Source organism: Protomyctophum parallelum (assembly GCF_964188405.1).
Source record: "Protomyctophum parallelum genome assembly, chromosome: 14".
Classification (NCBI taxonomy): domain Eukaryota; kingdom Metazoa; phylum Chordata; class Actinopteri; order Myctophiformes; family Myctophidae; genus Protomyctophum; species Protomyctophum parallelum.
Window position 1 is genome coordinate 48,227,583 of NC_139709.1, and position 18,581 is coordinate 48,246,163.

The window sequence follows — 18,581 nt, forward strand, 5'->3', positions numbered from 1 at the left end:
GCAGGATGTGTACCACTGAACCTGCTACAGATAAGTCTCTGTAAGAGGATCAGAGATGTCCAGACACACACACACACACACACAACTTTCTCTTGTGCACACACCGAGACGCTGATTCTTTGCTACAGAGTGTAATAACAGATTGGTGTGGTGGCATTTAATACTATGTTACAGCTCTGTGTTGCCCCTGCACAGGTCTAGAGGAGAACTTCATGGACATAATGGACATAATACAGTAGTATCACTACAACATCATGGACAGTGTTAGTGCAGAGTGGACCAGTGAATCCATGTGAACTATACCTGTGTGCTCCCGGTGTGAAGGTGAGAGCTGCTATACAATGAACATTTGCAACATGGAGTATATGGTTCTATCTCGAACATTTGTATTTTATTTATTTTTTATTTATTGCTCCATCATTAACCCATTCTGACCGGGCACCCATTTTGGTGTCGGCATCATGTTATGCTTTAGCTATTGGAAAATAGCAGATCTACAAGCTCATATCGCGCCACCGAGTGGCGCGATACGAGCTTGTAGGTCTGCTATTTTTGAAAAATCGAAGAACGACTGACATTTTTTAGAATCTGATCTCAGGTCAGAATGGGTTAAAGTTGCCTACCCCTGTTCTGGTCATTCAGTACTCATGTTCTGCTGTTCTATAGTGTGTTACTATGGAGCACATGGACGCCTCTCCTCTCAGGCACTTTGTTGTGGCCAAGAGGACCATCACTGGAGTGTTTGACCAGCTACTGGACTACGTTAAAGAGGGCACCACTTTCATTGAGGGTAGGAAAACACACAGCCACGTTAGCTCCAAATACACAGACTTAAAGGCATGACCCTTGCACGTACATTTGACCAATTTCTTTTGCTATTATTTCTGAAATATTTGCATTTAATCGTCTTTAATTTGTCATCCACACTGTTAAGGAATCTGAGCAAAGAAATTGCACTGGCTCTGCCAATGTTGCTACCAGCTGTATTTATGCATGTGACAATAAACAGCTTGAACCACTCTCTGTAAAACAACACAACACTTCACAAAACAGGAGAAACACTATTTAAACACAATTTCATTACTCAGACCAGCTAACAAAATGAGCTAGGTTGAATAAGATCATGCACAATATATTCAGCACGAATGGACTTTCTTTTCAAAACTGATGCCCCCGAAATTTGCAATCCACATGGGAGATGCATATTGGTTATTTGGTATGAATGAAGTGGATGGTGTTGTTGTTTCAGAGACGTGGGGTACTTCTGACCTGGGAGAGGTGGTTCTGGAGGAACAGAGGCTGGAGATGCAGTCTTGCGCCACCAAACTGGCAACCATTCGGGAGGTGCTGGCTCGCAGGCACATGAAGGTGGCCTTCTTTGGCAGGTGAGAGACAGACAGACAGACAGACAGACAGACAGACAGACAGACAGACAGACAGACAGACAGTATTCTAAATCCTAACTGAAAAACAGTGCTCAAACGTTTTCATTTCAATGACCCCCAAAATATATACATTTGGCAGCGGACACCCATCTAAAAAAAAATTGTTCCAGGGACTCCCCCCCCCCAGAAGCAAAGATTTGAGTTAAAAAAATTATATAAAAACATTAAACATATATTTATTCAAAGATTTGCACACATTTTCACGATTTGCAAGTTACAAGCTCATATAGTGGCACGAAATGACGCTCTATGATCTGGTATATCTGCTATTTTTTAATAGCCAAAGTAAGATAATGGTTAAAGTAGGCCAGTTAGGCACCCGGTTCTGTGCGTGCACCTCTGGTCGCTAACCATGCTTTTTTACCGTCCCTTTCTGACTCATTGTTTAAAGTGTGGCATAGAAATGGTATTCACTCCTTCAAAGATCTTTATATTGATGGGTTATTTCCGACAAATACGACGCAAATTCAATTTACCCCAATCACAATTCTTTAGATTTCTACAGATACGACATTTTTTAACACAACACACTGCTTCATTTCCAAACATACCTCCCAACTCATCAATGGAATCTATATTTCTACCTGACCCATTGCTCTCATGTTTAGATAATAATGCCTCCTTGGAGTATTTAAAAACTGCTTGGGAAAACGACTTAGGAATATCTATCACTGACGAGCAATGGTCTACATTTCAAAAGTTTGTGCACTCTTCTTCAGTATGTGCCAGGCACGGTCTTATACAGTTTAAAATATTACACAGGTTACATTTGTCAAAGGAAAAACTCAACAGAATGTATCCAAATGTGAATCCAGCCTGCGACAGATGTGGCCAGTCGCCGGCCACTCTAGCTCGTATGTTCTGGCATTGCACTAAACTAACATCATATTGGCAAAGTATATTTAAATCACTGTCAGACATTGTTGGAAGACCTTTTGACCCAGGTCCACTGACAGCAGTTATGGGAGTCAGGGGGCCCGGGGTCAAACTGTCTACTTTCCAATATAACATGGTGAAATATGTGACTCTACTGGCTCGCAGACTGATACTGTTGAATTGGAAACAAGCACAGGTTCCGACTCACACTTCACTTATGAGAGATGTTATGCACTACTTACAATTGGAAAAGATTAAGTTTGAATTGAGAGGGAGTGAAGATAGATTCTACCAGACATGGCAACCCTTCATTGAATATTTCAATAGGTGCACGCTACACAATAGATAGCACAATAGAAAATTGGAAAGAAAAAAAAAAGGAACTGAGTGTTTTTTCTTTATTTTATTTTTTCTCATTTAAAAAAAGAATGTCTGTAATTCACTTAATTTACAACAACATGTTGGGAAAGTTTGAGAGCAAGAGTGTCTGTCCTGTTGTCTGTTTTGTTTGTTTGTTCACACTTGTCATTGTTTAACTGTTTTTAGTTTTTTCATGTTTATCACATTTATATGTCTTTTTTATTATGTATTGTATGTGGAACATTTACATTGCCTGTTATTTATTTATTTTCATTTTATTTAACAGAACTACTCATTATCATTGTCGATAATATTCTGATGTTGTCATACAAAAAATGCCTAATAAAAACAGTATAAAAAAAAGAAAAGAAAGTAGGCCAGTTAAAATCTAAATCTAAAATGACACACTCTCCGCCTGCCGATACATCTCCACTAACAAATCTACCTTCCTGATACCATCCCATTATAAAGGAATTTGGTCTAAAATCCTTACACTGGTTTTGCATCAATGCAATTTATTTTGTAATCAGATTTTTTTTTTTTTTTTTTTGGAAGTGGTTAATGTATGTTTTGTAATAATCCAAATAGTAACTATAGTAACTATAAGGTTTTAAAATAATTGCAGTGGCATAAAAGTATACAATATTTGCCTATAAGACGTAGTGGAGTAGAAGTAAAACCTCAACATTGTACTTAAGTACAGTACTTGATTATGTACCTTAGCCCATTCTGACCGGGCACCCATTTTGGTGTTGGCATCATGTTATGCTTTTAGCTATTGAAAAATAGCAGATCTACAAGCTCATATCGCGCCACCGAGTGGCGCGATACGAGCTTGTAGGTCTGCTATTTTTGAAAAATCGAAGAGCGACTGACATTTTTAGAATCTGATCTCAGGTCAGAATGGGTTCGTCAGACCAGTGTGTGTCCGGCGGAAACCTCGTATGAATCTGATCTCAGGTCAGAATGGGTTAGTTACTTTACAAGCACTATTAATGAGACTAATATAACGTCCCAGTGGGTGACAGAGGTCTTTGCCTGTCATTGTGCGTCTCCAGGACCAGTAATGGTAAGAGCACAGTGATCAACGCCATGCTGAGGGACAGGGTCCTGCCCAGCGGCATGGGACACACCACCAACTGCTTCCTGCGGGTGGAGGGGACGGACGGAGACGAGGCCTACATCACCACGGAGACGTCCGGCGAGAGGAGGAGTGTCCATGTAGGAACCACTGGATGACGCTAGCAGTACATTAATATGCTGTATTATACATCACATTGGTTGACACATTGGTTGCCAGATATACAAGCTCGGAGGACTTGTAGATCTGCTATTTTTGAATAAATCACACCCGTGTGAAGTGAGGGGCGCTCTTATCATCATACATCATCTCATAAAATTCTCCTCTCCTCTCCTCTCCTCTCCTCTCCTCTCCTCTCCTCTCCTCTCCTCTCCTCTCCTCTCCTCTCCTCTCCTCTCCTCTCCTCTCCTCTCCTCTCCTCTCCTCTCCTCTCCTCTCCTCTCCTCTCCTCTCCCCTCCCCTCCCCTCCCCTCCCCTCCCCTCTCCTCCCCTCCCCTCCCCTCCCATCCTCTCCTCTCCTCTCCTCTCTTCTCCTCTCCTCTCTTCTCCTTCAGACAGTGAACGAGTTAGCCCATGCGCTCCACATGGACCCCAGTGTGCACTCGGGCAGTCTGGTCAGTGTGTTCTGGCCCAAAGCTTGCTGTGCTCTGCTTAGAGACGACCTAGTACTGGTGGACAGGTCAGCAACAACACATATAGAATAGAATATTGTCGTTGTCGAGCAGAGACGTCATATTTCCATATTTCAACGTATGTTTTTTTTAAATGAATCGGCCTATCCTACTTTGCTGTAGCCTACAAATCAAGAGTGTCTAAAGTAGTGAAAATAGCCGACCTACGTGAACTTGTAGATTCTCTATTTTTGCATGCAATTATGAAAGAAAATATGTGAAAATGTATATTGATTGATTGATTGATTGATTGATTGAAGTTTTTATTCACAGTATGTAGAATGGATACATTTCATAACGAAGTCAATACAAAAACTGCTACAAGCTGTTTACATCAGGGTCCTCCATTTGAAACTGGTCTTTGGATTTTACAATCATTTAACATTTTAACCAATGAGAAGTACTAACATCAGTTAGTGCCTATAAATAACTACTGTACAATGGGTCCATTTGAAACAGGTTATTTTTCCCATTCCCTGAAAGGTTTTGGACATTTGTGATATTATATACATAATTATTTGACCTTTTAACTATATCTACCAGTCCAGGAACGGATGTGAACATGGAGCTGGACAGCTGGATTGATCAGTTCTGTCTGGATGCTGATGTGTTTGTGCTGGTGGGAAACGCTGAGTCAACGCTCATGAACACAGTTAGGAGAACCTCTTATTCACCATTAATTTATTTACACTATAAAGCATTCACTCATTAAATTATACTGTAAAATATATATGTAAATATAGATCAATATTTTATGAGCACATGCCATAGAGTAGAAAAAAGGATCCCACACAAGATCACACTTCATGGGGTATTTTAGCAACATTTTATTGAATAACTGTTCAGAATCCATTTAACATGAACAATAGTCTGTCATTACATTCAGCAATTTCACCAGTTTGATAATGTGTAGTACTGTGTGAGTGTTAAACGAGTATCCAATCCAATCCTTTCATATTGCTAATTCTCCCTCAACAGGAGAAGCTGTTCTTCCACAAGGTCAGCGAGAGGATCTCTAAACCAAACATCTTCATCCTCCAGAACAGATGGGATGCGTCTATAACTGAGCCAGAGTCCATAGAAGCTGTAAGATATAATAATAATATAATAATAATAATAATAATAATAATAATAAACTTTATTTGTATAGCACCTTTCATACATAAATGCAGCTCAAAGTGCTTCACACAGAGGACACAACAATATAATACAATAAAACACAAGTAGTTAAAATGATAGAACAATGGCAAAGAACAAAATTGAATATAAGAACATAAAATAAATAAAAACTAATAAAAACACCACATGCAGCAAATCAGTCAGGGCAGGGTAGGAACGTGCATAGTAAAACTCAACTAAAAGCAAGAGTGAAGAGGTGAGTCTTGAGTTGAGATTTAAAAATGTCTACAGCTCGAAAAAAAAAAAGTGTCTGAGCTCGAATGGAAGTTTATTCCAGGCTGTTGGGCCGTAGAAGCAAAAAGCTGCCTCACCATACCTTTTTGTGCACATTCTTTTAGGCACTTAAAGTAGGCCAGCATTGGAGGACCCGAGGGGGCGGTTAGGGACATATCTAGGTAGGCAGTCACGGAGGTACAGAGGTGCGAGACCATTGAGAGCTTTATAGACAAGTAAAATAATTTTAAAATCAATCCTAAAAACAACCGGAAGCCAGTGCAGTGATGCCAAAACTGGAGTAATATGTTCTCTCATCTTAGTTCTAGTTAAAACTCTAGCTGCTGCTTTTGGACAAGTTGTAATCTGTCAGTCGTTTTCTTAGGGAGTCCTGAAAAGAGTGCATTGCAGTAGTCAAGCCGAGAAAAAACAAAGGCGTGGATTAGCGTTTTTGCATCGTCCAAGGACAAATAGTCTCTGATTCGTGCAATATTTCTAAGGTGAAAAAAGGCAATCTTGGTAACATGATTAATGTGTGAATTAAAATTCAATTCAGAATCAATAATAACCCCCAGGTTCTTTACTGTACTGTTACTTTCTACAGTCAGGTTGCCAAGTCTGCTTATTATTGATTCTTTCTGCTCGCTAGAACTGATTATGAGAACTTCTGTCTTGTCCTCATTTAGCTTGAGAAAGTTCTCACTCATCCAACATTTGATGCTAGACAGACAGGTCAACAGCGGGTCTAAAGCACAGGGATCATCTGGGGCACAGAAAGATATAGTTGGGTATCATCAGCATAGAAATTAAAATTGACTCCGTGATTGGTAATGAGTTCGCCCAATGGCAGAATGTACAAGGAGAACAGCAGAGGACCAAGAATCGAGCCCTGTGGAACACCAGAACTGATGTCGTGTTTGTCTGAGTCAAACTCGGCTAGATTGACAAAGTAACTTCTGTTTGATAGGTAGGAGGTGAACCAGGACAGGGCCGTACCAGACAGGCCTATCCAGTGCTCCAAACGCTGTATTAAAATTGAATGATCAATCGTGTCAAATGCAGCCGTTAAATCTAGAAGTAAGAGAACGGATACATGTTTCTTGTCAGCAGACACCCTAAGATCATTCATTACTTTTACAAGTGCTGAGTTAGCATACTGTACAAACATCTAAGCACTGTCTCACAACCAATCCACTGATTCCTATTTCCTGAGGATTTTACTTTTTGAACGGTGCACACCGCTCCAATGACTGGCCTCAGGTCTCCACTGGGTGAGTCGGGTGACATACCTTAAAGTGCCGCTGTTGAGCTTCACACTGTGCACTATAACCATTACAATCGTACAGTACAGAACTGTACATTACAGAGGACAGCACAGGAGTACATTACTCTGAGTACAGTCTGAGTACAGTACAGGACTTACCCCAATCCAACTCTTGATGCTGAGTGCCGGGAAGCAGGGAGGCATTGGGTCCCATTTTTCAGAGTCTTTGGTATGATCCGGCCGGGGATTGAACACCGACCTCCTAGTCTCAGGATGGACACTCAAACCACAAGGTCACTGAGCTGGTCAATGCATGCGCATACCTTCTATAAAGTATTCAATCAATCAAACCAACAGTAGAAGACTGTAACACTGAGAAGTATCTGTGTCCAGTTATCCACTAGACAAAATGTTCTTGATAAAGGTGGTGAATAGAGCGATATCCCTCCTACTGTAAATGTCTTGTCTGTTTGTGTTTATGGGTGATCCACACAGGTAAGGATGCAACACATAGAGCGCTGTGTCAGCTTCCTGGCCGAGGAGCTGAAGGTGGTGAGTCTGGAAGAGGCTCCGGGAAGGATCTTCTTCGTATCGGCCAAGGAGGTGCTGTTCTTCAGGATGCAGCGGGCCCACGGCATGCCTGAGACAGGTGAGAGACTGCGGGTCAGAGACCGTTGGGGATAGTTTAACCACCTATATACTAACCACCTATACCCCAGGGCCCTATACTAGGTCAGCTACCTTTTTCCCTGTACACCTCAAGTCTCTTCACTGAAAATAGCCGATTTACGATCGTGTCAAAATTGTCGCCCGGCAATTAGGGACCATGTGGTTGGTTTCAAGCCCTGGATCTCGTGTACTGCTGGTTTTGTATTCTACCTATACCCGCATTGACCAGGCATCCTTATGTGATTTTAAGGAAACTTGTTCAGACTGAAAATCTGTAGGGTTGAGAACCACTAACTCAACCCTGTAGTAGTGAGTACACACACTTCACCATGAGCTCTGTGTGTGTGTGTGTGTGTGTGTGTGTGTGTGTGTGTGTGTGTGTGTGTGTGTGTGTGGCCTGGATGGAATCACCAGCACTCCTCTCATTCTGCACTGTGTGCTTTCCTACTGCAGGTGAAGCGCTGGCAGAGGGCTTCCACGAAAGACTGAGAGAGTTCCACAGCTTTGAGAGGACATTTGAGGTAGAGAGACATTCAAGTTTGTTTACAGCTATCCAGTCAAATGCGGTCTTAACCCTAGAACACTAAGCATAACTTTTGTCAAACCATCACTAAACACGGGTATATTTTACCCAATAATATAGTAATATATTCCATAAAACATATTTCTCATCCAAATATATTGAAGTACAGCAATACATGGCAACTTCTTTAATATTTCATCATGACTTTTCACAAAAAAAACTAAAACAAAAAATAGGTATCATGAGGGGCCCTATCATAGGTGGGGCAAAATCAATGAAAAAAGTGAATATCTTTTTTTAAGATATTCATTAAAAGAAATGGGGCATAGCCTGGCCCAGCCAGCATGCTTTCTGGTCTAGAGAGGGGTGGGCGTGCATGGAGCAAGTGCTGGAGAATATTGGTTCACCAATCATTCATTCATTTTAATTTTTGTGCCGATGCGAACGAACATAAAAGCCTGGGTATCGAGGCTATGAAGGCACTGAAAGACCCACCCACCTCAGATATCAGCAACATTATGAAAATTATTAAATTATTAAGGTATCAGAGTAGGTGTTACTTTATTATTCTTTTCTAAAATGTCAGATTTCAGCAGTGTCCTTTCTAAGTGAGCATTTGGCCTCTCAGGAGTTCATCTCCCAGTCGGCGGTGAAGACAAAGTTTGAGCAGCACACGGTCAGAGCCTGGGAGATCACAGAGGCCATCAAAGCTGTCATGGACGCCATCAACATCTCCTCAGCAGACAGGAAGTAAGGGTCTGAGCAAGTATTCCTTCGGTAAATATCTCTACAAGGACAAGTGGTGGACACTGACACTAACATGAGTATCTGTTCTTTACTTGAGCCTTTTTTTTTGTTTTTTGTTTTTGGAAGCGTATGATTTCACTCCACTACATTTCAAAGACAAAGGGCCTGATTCTTCAAAAACGAAATGCGCCAGAGTGTAACGGTGGCGGAAACGGATATCGTATTTATCCGTCCGATCATCCTACGTTGAGAGGACGTGTTATTCAGGGAAGCTGGTGTAATCACTTCATTTGTGCGGATCGCCGAGTGTATCCTTTCCGCATTTTTCCCAAGCGATTCGCCTGGTGTCGCCTGGTTAGTTGGAACATCCACGCCCATTCTACACCATATAAGGGCAACAGGAAATCTCGAAATACGTCATCATAGCCTGCACAGAGGATTTCAATTCTATACAACAGCGCGATGAGCTTGTAGAGTAGTTAATTTTGACAGGATGAATGCACTGCAGGGTTATAAAAAAAGAAAGGCGCCCTGCAAAAGTAAAGAGATATCCGATACTTTTTTTTAATCAGAGCTGCATTGATTCATTCGGGGAATAGATTAATATCATCTCACTGTCAGCTGTCTGAATGCATATAGTGGAGAATGGATTTGTTCTGAGCATGGACATGTAGGCATAGCTATTTAGAATTTCAACCATATACAGCGGGTAGCCTATATCCTCTTTGTCAGATGTAAGTGCATGGTTCATTTCATGATGTCCTCATATTAAAATGATTCGCGGGAGTCGGGACACTTGGCAAACTTGATTGATCTCATGATGAGATCAATGTAGTAGCCTACAGCCTACACAGCTACAACGTTGCCCATATTATAATGAATTACGGTGAGCTGGCTTAAAACTGACTGGCCAAATTGCACGCGCTGATGCCATAATGTGGATTTATAGGGCTAATTAGCCCTCGTGACTGCTGTCTGTCTGTCAGACCGGCATGCCTGTGAACCAGAATGTCAGTCGGGCCGGGCCGTGTTCTGTCCTGGCCGGGCTCACCGCGCCGTTATATTAATTTTCCAATGTAAATTTCACCCAGATTGGACTCGGTTCAGCGGCAGCATGCTGCTGTCCGCCACACACACACACACACACACACACACACACACACACACACACACACACACACACACCGACAGTCAAGAGAACTGACTCACTAAACAATACAGTCACTAACACACACTAAACAACGTTAGATTCGTACAGTGCAAAATGCAGATAAGTGTAGGCCTATGTTCTTATTATAATTGTGAGTTTGTTTTTTAACATGCGCGAGAGCCGGATCTACAAGCTCACAACGCTTGCACTGCGAGTAGCCTAGAGAAGGCTGTCAAGTGAGCAGCGCAATCGCGCATGGCATGCTATATAAATATCCTAATAAATAAATAAAAAGGTGTCGGGGCTTGCAGGGGCAGTTTCCTTATGGGACTCTATAGGCTAACTTGCCTCTAGAATGCATATGCATTTAGGCATACAAGTGCACTCTGCTTTTATATATATATATATATTATATATATATATATCGTTTTTTTATGTGCTGATCGACCAATATGTTGGGGACACATGCCTACATATTTTATCTGAGATTTGGGGACTATTTATTGATTCAGCATGAAGACTAAAGCCTTCTGAATAAATCTATATATGCAAGTGTATGCTTCCGCAAATTTCTCCGCCACCTAAAGAGGTGGCGGAGGATTTAGCGGAGTTGCCGATCAACCAAAGTCAGCGTCAAGTTCACGGCCATTTCCATGAATTCCAAATTAATGTGGGAAATCCACGTAAATGCCTTTCCGCTAGCGTCACGTCAATATATAAGCGGAAGCGCGTTGAAGAATCAGGCCCAGAGTGTACTTTTGACCACAACCCAAACTAAAATACAAAATGTCAATACAGCAAATGAAATGGAAATGTACTGTATATTTAGTGCTTTTGAATGCTTAAGACTTTTTTAAGCATGTACTAACACTTTAAGTAAGTTGTTTTATTTTATGTATTTATTTTTTAAAGCAGGTACTCCAGTACTGCGCAATTGACTGAGCAAGGTTAACGTTGTACTGTATGTAATATTTGACCAAGAGTATCTGTACTAATCCCAGGAGAGTCTACTGTCATTGAATGAATTTTGGTGCTTTACAGTTACATGGTAAAATACTTCAGTTGTGTTTACATAAGCAGAGGTGGCACCGAAAAGGTGTAGGCAAAACAAAACGGAGAAAAAAACTAAACAAAACAGAAGAAAACTAAATAATGTTCTTGCTAAAATGTAAAATGTACTAGTAATTCTGATCCTTATCTAATGTGCCTTCATTTCCCACTCAGCCAACCCTCTCAGGCAGGAAAAAGTTCAGAGGAGATCAATTTGTTTCTCGATCATCTTTCTGTGCTGTTGTGTTCTCAACCCTGTTGCGGTGTTGATTTTATCGACTCAAACAAGTGTTGTGAGCTTGTAGATCGGCTATTTTCAGCATGCAACCAAGCTTAAAATCAGCCATAGAATTTAATTCAGTTGCAGTCATATTTTAGTATTCTGAAATGTTTTAGTGTTAGTCTCTAGTTTTGTCGACTAATTAAGATTTTAGTTGACTAAAATCTACAGTTGATTTTGACGAAAACAATGAATTTTGGCAGGCCTTGATGGCGTCATCAAGGCCTGCCAAAATTCATTGTTTTCGACAAAATCAAGAGAGACTAACACTAAAACATTTCAGAATACTAAAATATGACTGCAACTGAATTAAATTCTATTCAAGAGACTATGACTGAACTGAATCAAAATCTGCTGTGAAAATCAACATTGCTCTGTTGTTCTATACCAACATGTTGAGGAGGAGAACTAAAGCAGACCTCGATCCACCCCTTGTAGGATCTACTGCCTGGAGGAGAGAGAGGAGCAGAGAGACCGCCTGGACTTTGTCCGAGGTCAGATCAACCGTCTGACCGACAGCGTCAGGCTCCAGATGAAGGCTCTGGCAGAAGGCGTGGTCACCAAGGTACACAGCAGCTCCTTAAGGCTTCAAATAGCAGATCTACAAACAGCACCTCGTCAAGTCACGTCAGATTTGAATGGTTATAGCCCAATATCACAAATCATGTCCCAAAGGGCTGTGCATAAAAAACAAAGCAATAATAAAAAAATACCAATGCCATGTATTAAATATGCATACATGTATATGTACACACGGACAAATCACACACATAGAAGAAAGTTCTGCCACAGGGATATACGTCGGATGGTGCAAGGTTGTAATATTTTGTAGGTTGACCCATTAAGACCTGAGGCCATTCTACAAATGTTTTCTAAATCCTGACAGTTTTTTGCAAAAAGTATACTTATATTATATATCAGTTGGTCTCAAATGTTCTCATGTCAAGAACCCCCAACATGATATGTATTTGGCCACCAGCGACCCCCAGAAGCAAAGATTTGTGTTACAAATGTTCGCTTATAAAATAAAATAATAATAGCAAATCTAGAAGCTCATAGCACGGCACAAAGTGTACTGCTATTTTTGAATAGCCAAAGTATAAAATAATGGTTTTAAAGTGTTTAAAATCTAAAATGGCCTTTAAGGGGTGAAAAGTCAAACGTATTGTTGTGTTAATGTTGCTTCTGTGTCAGGTGGCTGCTGCCCTCGCAGACCAGATCAGAACTCTGCCTGTGATAGTCGAGGAGTTCCGAGCTGACTTCAACCCAACACAGGACACTCTGAGCCTCTACAAGCATGTAAGAACTGAAACAAACACCACATCCCTAGTTCTCAACCTTTTCAGGCCGCCATGCAGCGCCCAAAGTAATCATAATGTGAACTTAGGGCCTAAATGGAAACAATGGTGCTATCCCCTTTGGACAGTGTTTGACTGTACTCTGTTGCAATGTTTACATTTCTGTCTAATAAACTATTCAATCAATCAAAACTGGGGACCCCCACCCTGACAAGCACTTGGAATTGTAGGGATTTCAATAAAAAATATACATTTTAATCACTTGAAACCTATACATTGGCAAATTGAAAATAGCAAATGTACAAGCAAACGTACTGTAAATTACAAATGTAATGTATAATAAAATATAATAAAATATTTCCAGATGGGTGTTCAGTGGTGTTTAACACCACCCACAGTGTACGATTTGCGCCCGGCTTAGACAAACTTTCTTTGATGCAGCCAATAAAATGAATGTGGGTGTCCTTGAACTTGACCTTGAAGTGAAGTGTGAGAACCAGTGCTGTATTTACATTTTAACACTGACCTCACCACAGTTTACTAGGTAAGTTCAGGTCAGTGCAGTAATCTGTACAGTGAAGCATGCAGCCAGCCACACTCCAACACTTAACATCTGACTTACTTAACCTCACTTTCCACTATCTGTTCTACTACTGGACTTTACGCGTGTGTGTGTGTGTGTGTGTGTGTGTGTGTGTGTGTGTGTGTGTGTGTGTGTGTGTGTGTTCAAAACAGGATTGGAATTAAAGCAGCTTAATGTTCTGCTATAGCGTCTCTCTTAGCAAAATGTAGGTCAAGTGTCGGCTCTGTGTGCATGCATGTGTGTGTGTGTGTGTGTGTGTGTGTGTGTGTGTGTGTGTGTGTGTGTGTGTGTGCGACGTGCGTCAGTGTGTGTGTTTATCAGCTGCACATCAATAAACGTATCCTCTGTCCTGCCTTGGCTCCAGAGAATGGTGTCCCATGTGGAGGAGATGATGACAGGTTCCTTGGCTGTCCGATGTTCTCCAGCCACCCTCAGAGACATCAAAACCACACAGAACAACATGACAGGTACATACAGTACATACAGTAAGCACGTGCGTACACATACAGTACATGTATACGTAAATACTGTACATCGGTTACACTGAGCCAAGAGGCTATATACCTATTCATCCAGTAGAGGGCAGCTGTAACACGTTCTGTGTACTGTAACTTATCTCCCACACACACACACACACACACACACCTCTCTTGACACAATGGGAACTACATCATGCACAAAAACGAATTTCACCCACTTTTTACTTGTCATGTGACAATAAAGTTGATTCTTGATTCTTAGATAGATGGTATCTTCTCACTGGAAACAGAAACGCACGCACACTTACTACTAGTACCTATTGCTAGTTTTCTTATTACCTTCCATTTGGAGAAGGGAGAACCAGGACTGATAAGATCATCAGTACACACGTCACATTCAGTCTTGTCTGTCCAGTCCCTGTAGGGGGGTAGAAATGAGGATGATTAACAATGGTCCTCTATTACCCTTTATCGGAGGGAAACAGATTATCATACACTTTTATTGGTATCCTGAATACTTACAAATGGCAGTAAAGCAGTCCACACATGTGCTATATGCTCACGCACGAGACGTTTTGATAAAATGTAATAAAAGAAAAAGTTATTGCATCGTGGATACGAGCTGTGCGACCTCTTTTCTTTGAAACAAAATGTAAACTTTGAAAATAAAAGTAAACCTATGCTTTGTCTTGGCCAGAAAGCGTGCGTCCTCTGTTGTCCCTGGCGGTTCAGGAGCAGTTCAGTCTCCCCATCAGCAGCTTTGAGCTGACCTATGACCTGGACCTGGCCACCCTGTGTGCAGACTTCCAGGAGAGCATCGAGTTCCAGTTCTCTCTGGGCTGGACCGCTCTGGTGACGCGCTTCCTTGGACCCAACAATGCCAAACGGGCTCTGAACACCCTGGACCCTAGGATTCAGGTTCGACTCGGATGTTATTTTAAGGTTTTCTGAGAAATGTAGTTCATGTTGAGATATTTCTGCTGGATGAATGATGTAAACACATTGATCTGGGCTTACATGCTAATCAGTAATAAAGGTCTTCATGGCTTCAAATTGACAGACCCGAAGCCTAATGGAACTGTTGAATTGGTTACGATATCCAATTGTTTCTGACATTGAACCACTTCTTAAACATTTGTTTTGTAATTTATTGAATATCTTTGAGAGGGTGAACTATCCCTTTAATTAGGCATGATTTGAATTTGAATTCCATGCTGTCCATCTTGTCCATGTTGATGCTCTCCTTGTCTCTTCCCAGGAAGGTACAACCTTCAAAGAGGAGCTGCTGCTCTCCATGGTCTCACTCACCTCCAGAGCCTCCATGACAGTGTTGGTCATTGGAGGAGTGGTATGTACACTAACAGTGGTTCTCAAACTTTATTCACACCTGTAAATAGCCTGCAGTTACAATAGAGAATGTGTGTGTGTGTGTGTGTGTGTGTGTGTGTGTGTGTGTGTGTGTGTGTGTGTGTGTGTGTGAATGGGTGAATGTAATGCTATCTAAAGCGATAAAAGTGCTATATAAATGCACCATTTATCAGAACAACCACTGTTCTACTGTCCTTGTGATCCAGGTGTGGAGGTCAATGGGATGGAGGATCATCGCCCTCTCTGTGTCGCTGTACGGACTGGTCTACCTGTATGAGAAAGTCACCTGGACCAACGCCTCCAGGGAGAGAGCCCTCAAGCAGCAGTTTGCCGAGCACGCCACGCACAGACTCAAAACCATCATACCTCGCACCAGCAACAGCTGTGGCCAGCAGGTCCTCAAGTGAGCATATACAGCCCCCCCCCTCCACCCCCCCACACACACACACACTTAGAATAGCACTGAAGGCCTGCAGGACCACTGGCGTAGCGGTCCGGGCACCTAGGCCTGACACGTTTGCATGTTCGAGTTCCGATCCTGACGGGCAATGGCTGTGTGTCACTCTGCCATCTCTCTCTCCCCATTCCCTGTCAGCCTACTGTCCTATCAATAATAAAGGCATAAAAGCCCAGAAAGAAAGAAAGAAAGAAAGAGTATTAGAACGAATCATTATTACATCACCACAATCCAAAATGAAGAACATAGAACACTTTATTGACTATTAGAAATATATGATGTTGTTCCAAATATCCACAGCTAGGTTGACAAACTAGACATAGCAAATGTTCTGGCCACTTTAGTTTGTGCTGTTACTATAAACGTCCATAGTCATTATAAATACCTGCTTTGTGCACTGCCACGGTGGCACAGTTGGTAGTGCTGTCGCCTCACAGCTAGACGGTCCTGGGTTCGATTCCCGCTCGGGACGCTGTGGGTGCTGGTGGCGTGTTTCCTCCTCCGCGTCATCAGTGCCCATACCCGAGGCGAGATTGGCGAAAGGGCCTTTCTGTGTGGAGTTTGCATGTTCTCCCCATGTCCCCTAGGGTAGGTACCCTCACAAAAAACATACAGTAATCCTGGTCTCTAAACTGCCTCCCCCTGGCCAGCCGGGGCGCCTGATGGAGGGGAAAGGAACTGGTTGGAATAACGTGTTCCTTCCACTCGCTACGTCCAACCAGGGAAACTCCCCCCTGTCAGGTGTAAAGGAGCAACTTGGACACTCATGCATGAAGGAAGCATGAGTCCGTTGCTCTCCCCAGGTTGGCGGAGGGTGTGTAGAGCCCAGGATCACATTAGTTAATTGACACAGGGTTGAAAAATGGGTTACAAAATTATTATTTTTTTATTTAAAAAAATAAAAAAATACCTGCTTTGTTTAAAACATTCTGATCTGGTCTATTATAGGAGTATGAGAAATCTAGATCAGTGGTTCTCAATAGTTTATATTTTTATCACTAGCACAGGGTTTCACAGGGTTTCTCAAAATGGGTGCCGTGGCACCCTAAGCCTATATGCTAGGGTGCATTGATGCAAGTCCAGGGGTGCCTGGAGAGTAATTTATGTCCCTTTTGTCCCAGGGAGCTAGCATCCACCTTCAATCGTCTGTGTCAGAGAGTGGACCTGAACGAAGCGGAGCTGGAAGGTCAGATCAGACAGCTGAGCTTCAGGATCCAGAGACTGGAGAGAATCCAGCGGCGCTCCAAAGCCCTCCGGTAGGTACCGCCGGCCTGATGGGCAGTGTTGACAGGTTTTGCAAGAGAAACAAGCTACCATGGTCTATGAAAACCATGCTACAACCTATGAAATAGCTTGCACATTGTAGAAACGACAGTATATAACAGATAGATAGATAGATAGATAGATAGATAGATAGATAGATAGATAGATAGATAGATAGATAGATAGATAGATAGATAGATAGATAGATAGATAGATAGATAGATAGATAGATAGATAGATAGATAGATAGATATGAGATTCAAATTCAAATCTTTCCTGTATCTTCAACAGAAACAGAGCCACTGACCTTGAAGGCCTCCTAGGGGCATTCTCAGAGCAGTATCTCCAAGACCACCACTGAATACAAGCCCTGACAGCACCATATATGGAAAACATGGAAACGTGGAAACCTGCAGCAGTGCTTATGGAGCATCCATCAGCATCAGCTGTCCGTCTTGCCTTGATTTAAAATATAACAGCAGGAGTGGCAAAGTCATTTTACACTTCCAGTTTAAACAGTTAAGAACTCTTAGATTACAATTCCATTTATTAGTATAGGCCAAGTGGATTATAGATCAATATTAGCTGTATTAGCTCATTTAGCTAGGTACCCCCTGGAACCGACTTTCTACCTGCTGAGGTAGAATTAAATTATCGGTTGTCACAGAACATGCACCTTTGACCTGGTATGAAACATATTTTCTCTGCAGAGATCACACAAGTCCTAATGGATGTCTTTCTGTCCAATTAAACCTTTATAAATACCAGAGACACCCAAAAAGCCCTTTGAGATCAGAAACTTTAAGCTGCTGTTTGTGACTGTCAATTATTAGCGGCAATAAGAGTCAGTCTAACGATGTGTCACATCAGTAAGGATGAAACCAGAAAAAATAACTAAGACTTGTTTACATCAGGGTCCTCCATTTTCAATTAATCAAGACATACAAAAACATCTATGCAAAATAGAAATCAAATTCATCAAGTACACTGTTAGAAACAGGAAAACCCCCAATGGGTTGTACTTGGTTTGTTGTGACTTGTGGTGTTGTGATCGTGGACTTTGTTGACATTAAAGGGATTGTGACATTAAAAAAAAGGTTTTGGAATTGTTCTTATTTTTTGTAGGTTTTCTAATCTCAATTGCACCCAAAAAACATGAACTTTTAACATTCAGTAGATTTTCTGTGATCTGGGGTTTTCTGGCTCAAACAGGTGCTCTGATTTGCCGGCAGATTGTGATGTAAGACCCTGCAAATCCCATATATGTCAATGGGATTTGCCAGCAGATGTCACTGTTTTCACTGTGTTGCCTGTTTTCATTGTAGCTCAAAAGGCTTCCAAACCCCAAAGAAAACTTCAGACCACAGAAAATCCACTGAATGTTCAAAGTTCAGGTTTTTTTGGGTGTAATTGAGGTCATAAAACCTAAAATAAAAAATAAAAAATAAATTAAAATGAATGTCATAAAACCTTTAAGAAAGTATTTTGACAGGTACATGGGTAGTGGTGTAGCGAATCTTGTAAGCCAGGCCCATTGCAAGTTGCTCTGTCGTCAACCCTGGCTATAAGCCATTCCAACCTATCAAAATTAGTAAAATAAAAATAAGTTCAAAGAGCTGTGTTTA

At 41.6% G+C, this 18,581-nt stretch overlaps 1 protein-coding gene across 1 annotated transcript; it reads left to right on the forward strand.

Annotated features, from left to right (window-relative positions):
- Nucleotides 1-675: 675 nt before the first annotated feature.
- mfn1a (mitofusin 1a) lies at nucleotides 676-17,317 on the forward strand (the record flags this gene model as incomplete). The annotated part of the gene is made up of 17 exons (XM_083782848.1): nucleotides 676-790; nucleotides 1,250-1,385; nucleotides 3,740-3,902; nucleotides 4,317-4,441; nucleotides 4,977-5,085; nucleotides 5,412-5,519; nucleotides 7,585-7,738; nucleotides 8,212-8,279; nucleotides 8,910-9,031; nucleotides 11,947-12,073; nucleotides 12,703-12,807; nucleotides 13,754-13,856; nucleotides 14,566-14,786; nucleotides 15,127-15,216; nucleotides 15,443-15,639; nucleotides 16,815-16,949; nucleotides 17,248-17,317. The coding sequence occupies 17 exons, from the start codon at nucleotides 676-678 to the stop codon at nucleotides 17,315-17,317; spliced, it is 2,148 nt and encodes a 715-aa protein (XP_083638974.1).
- Nucleotides 17,318-18,581: the final 1,264 nt, after the last annotated feature.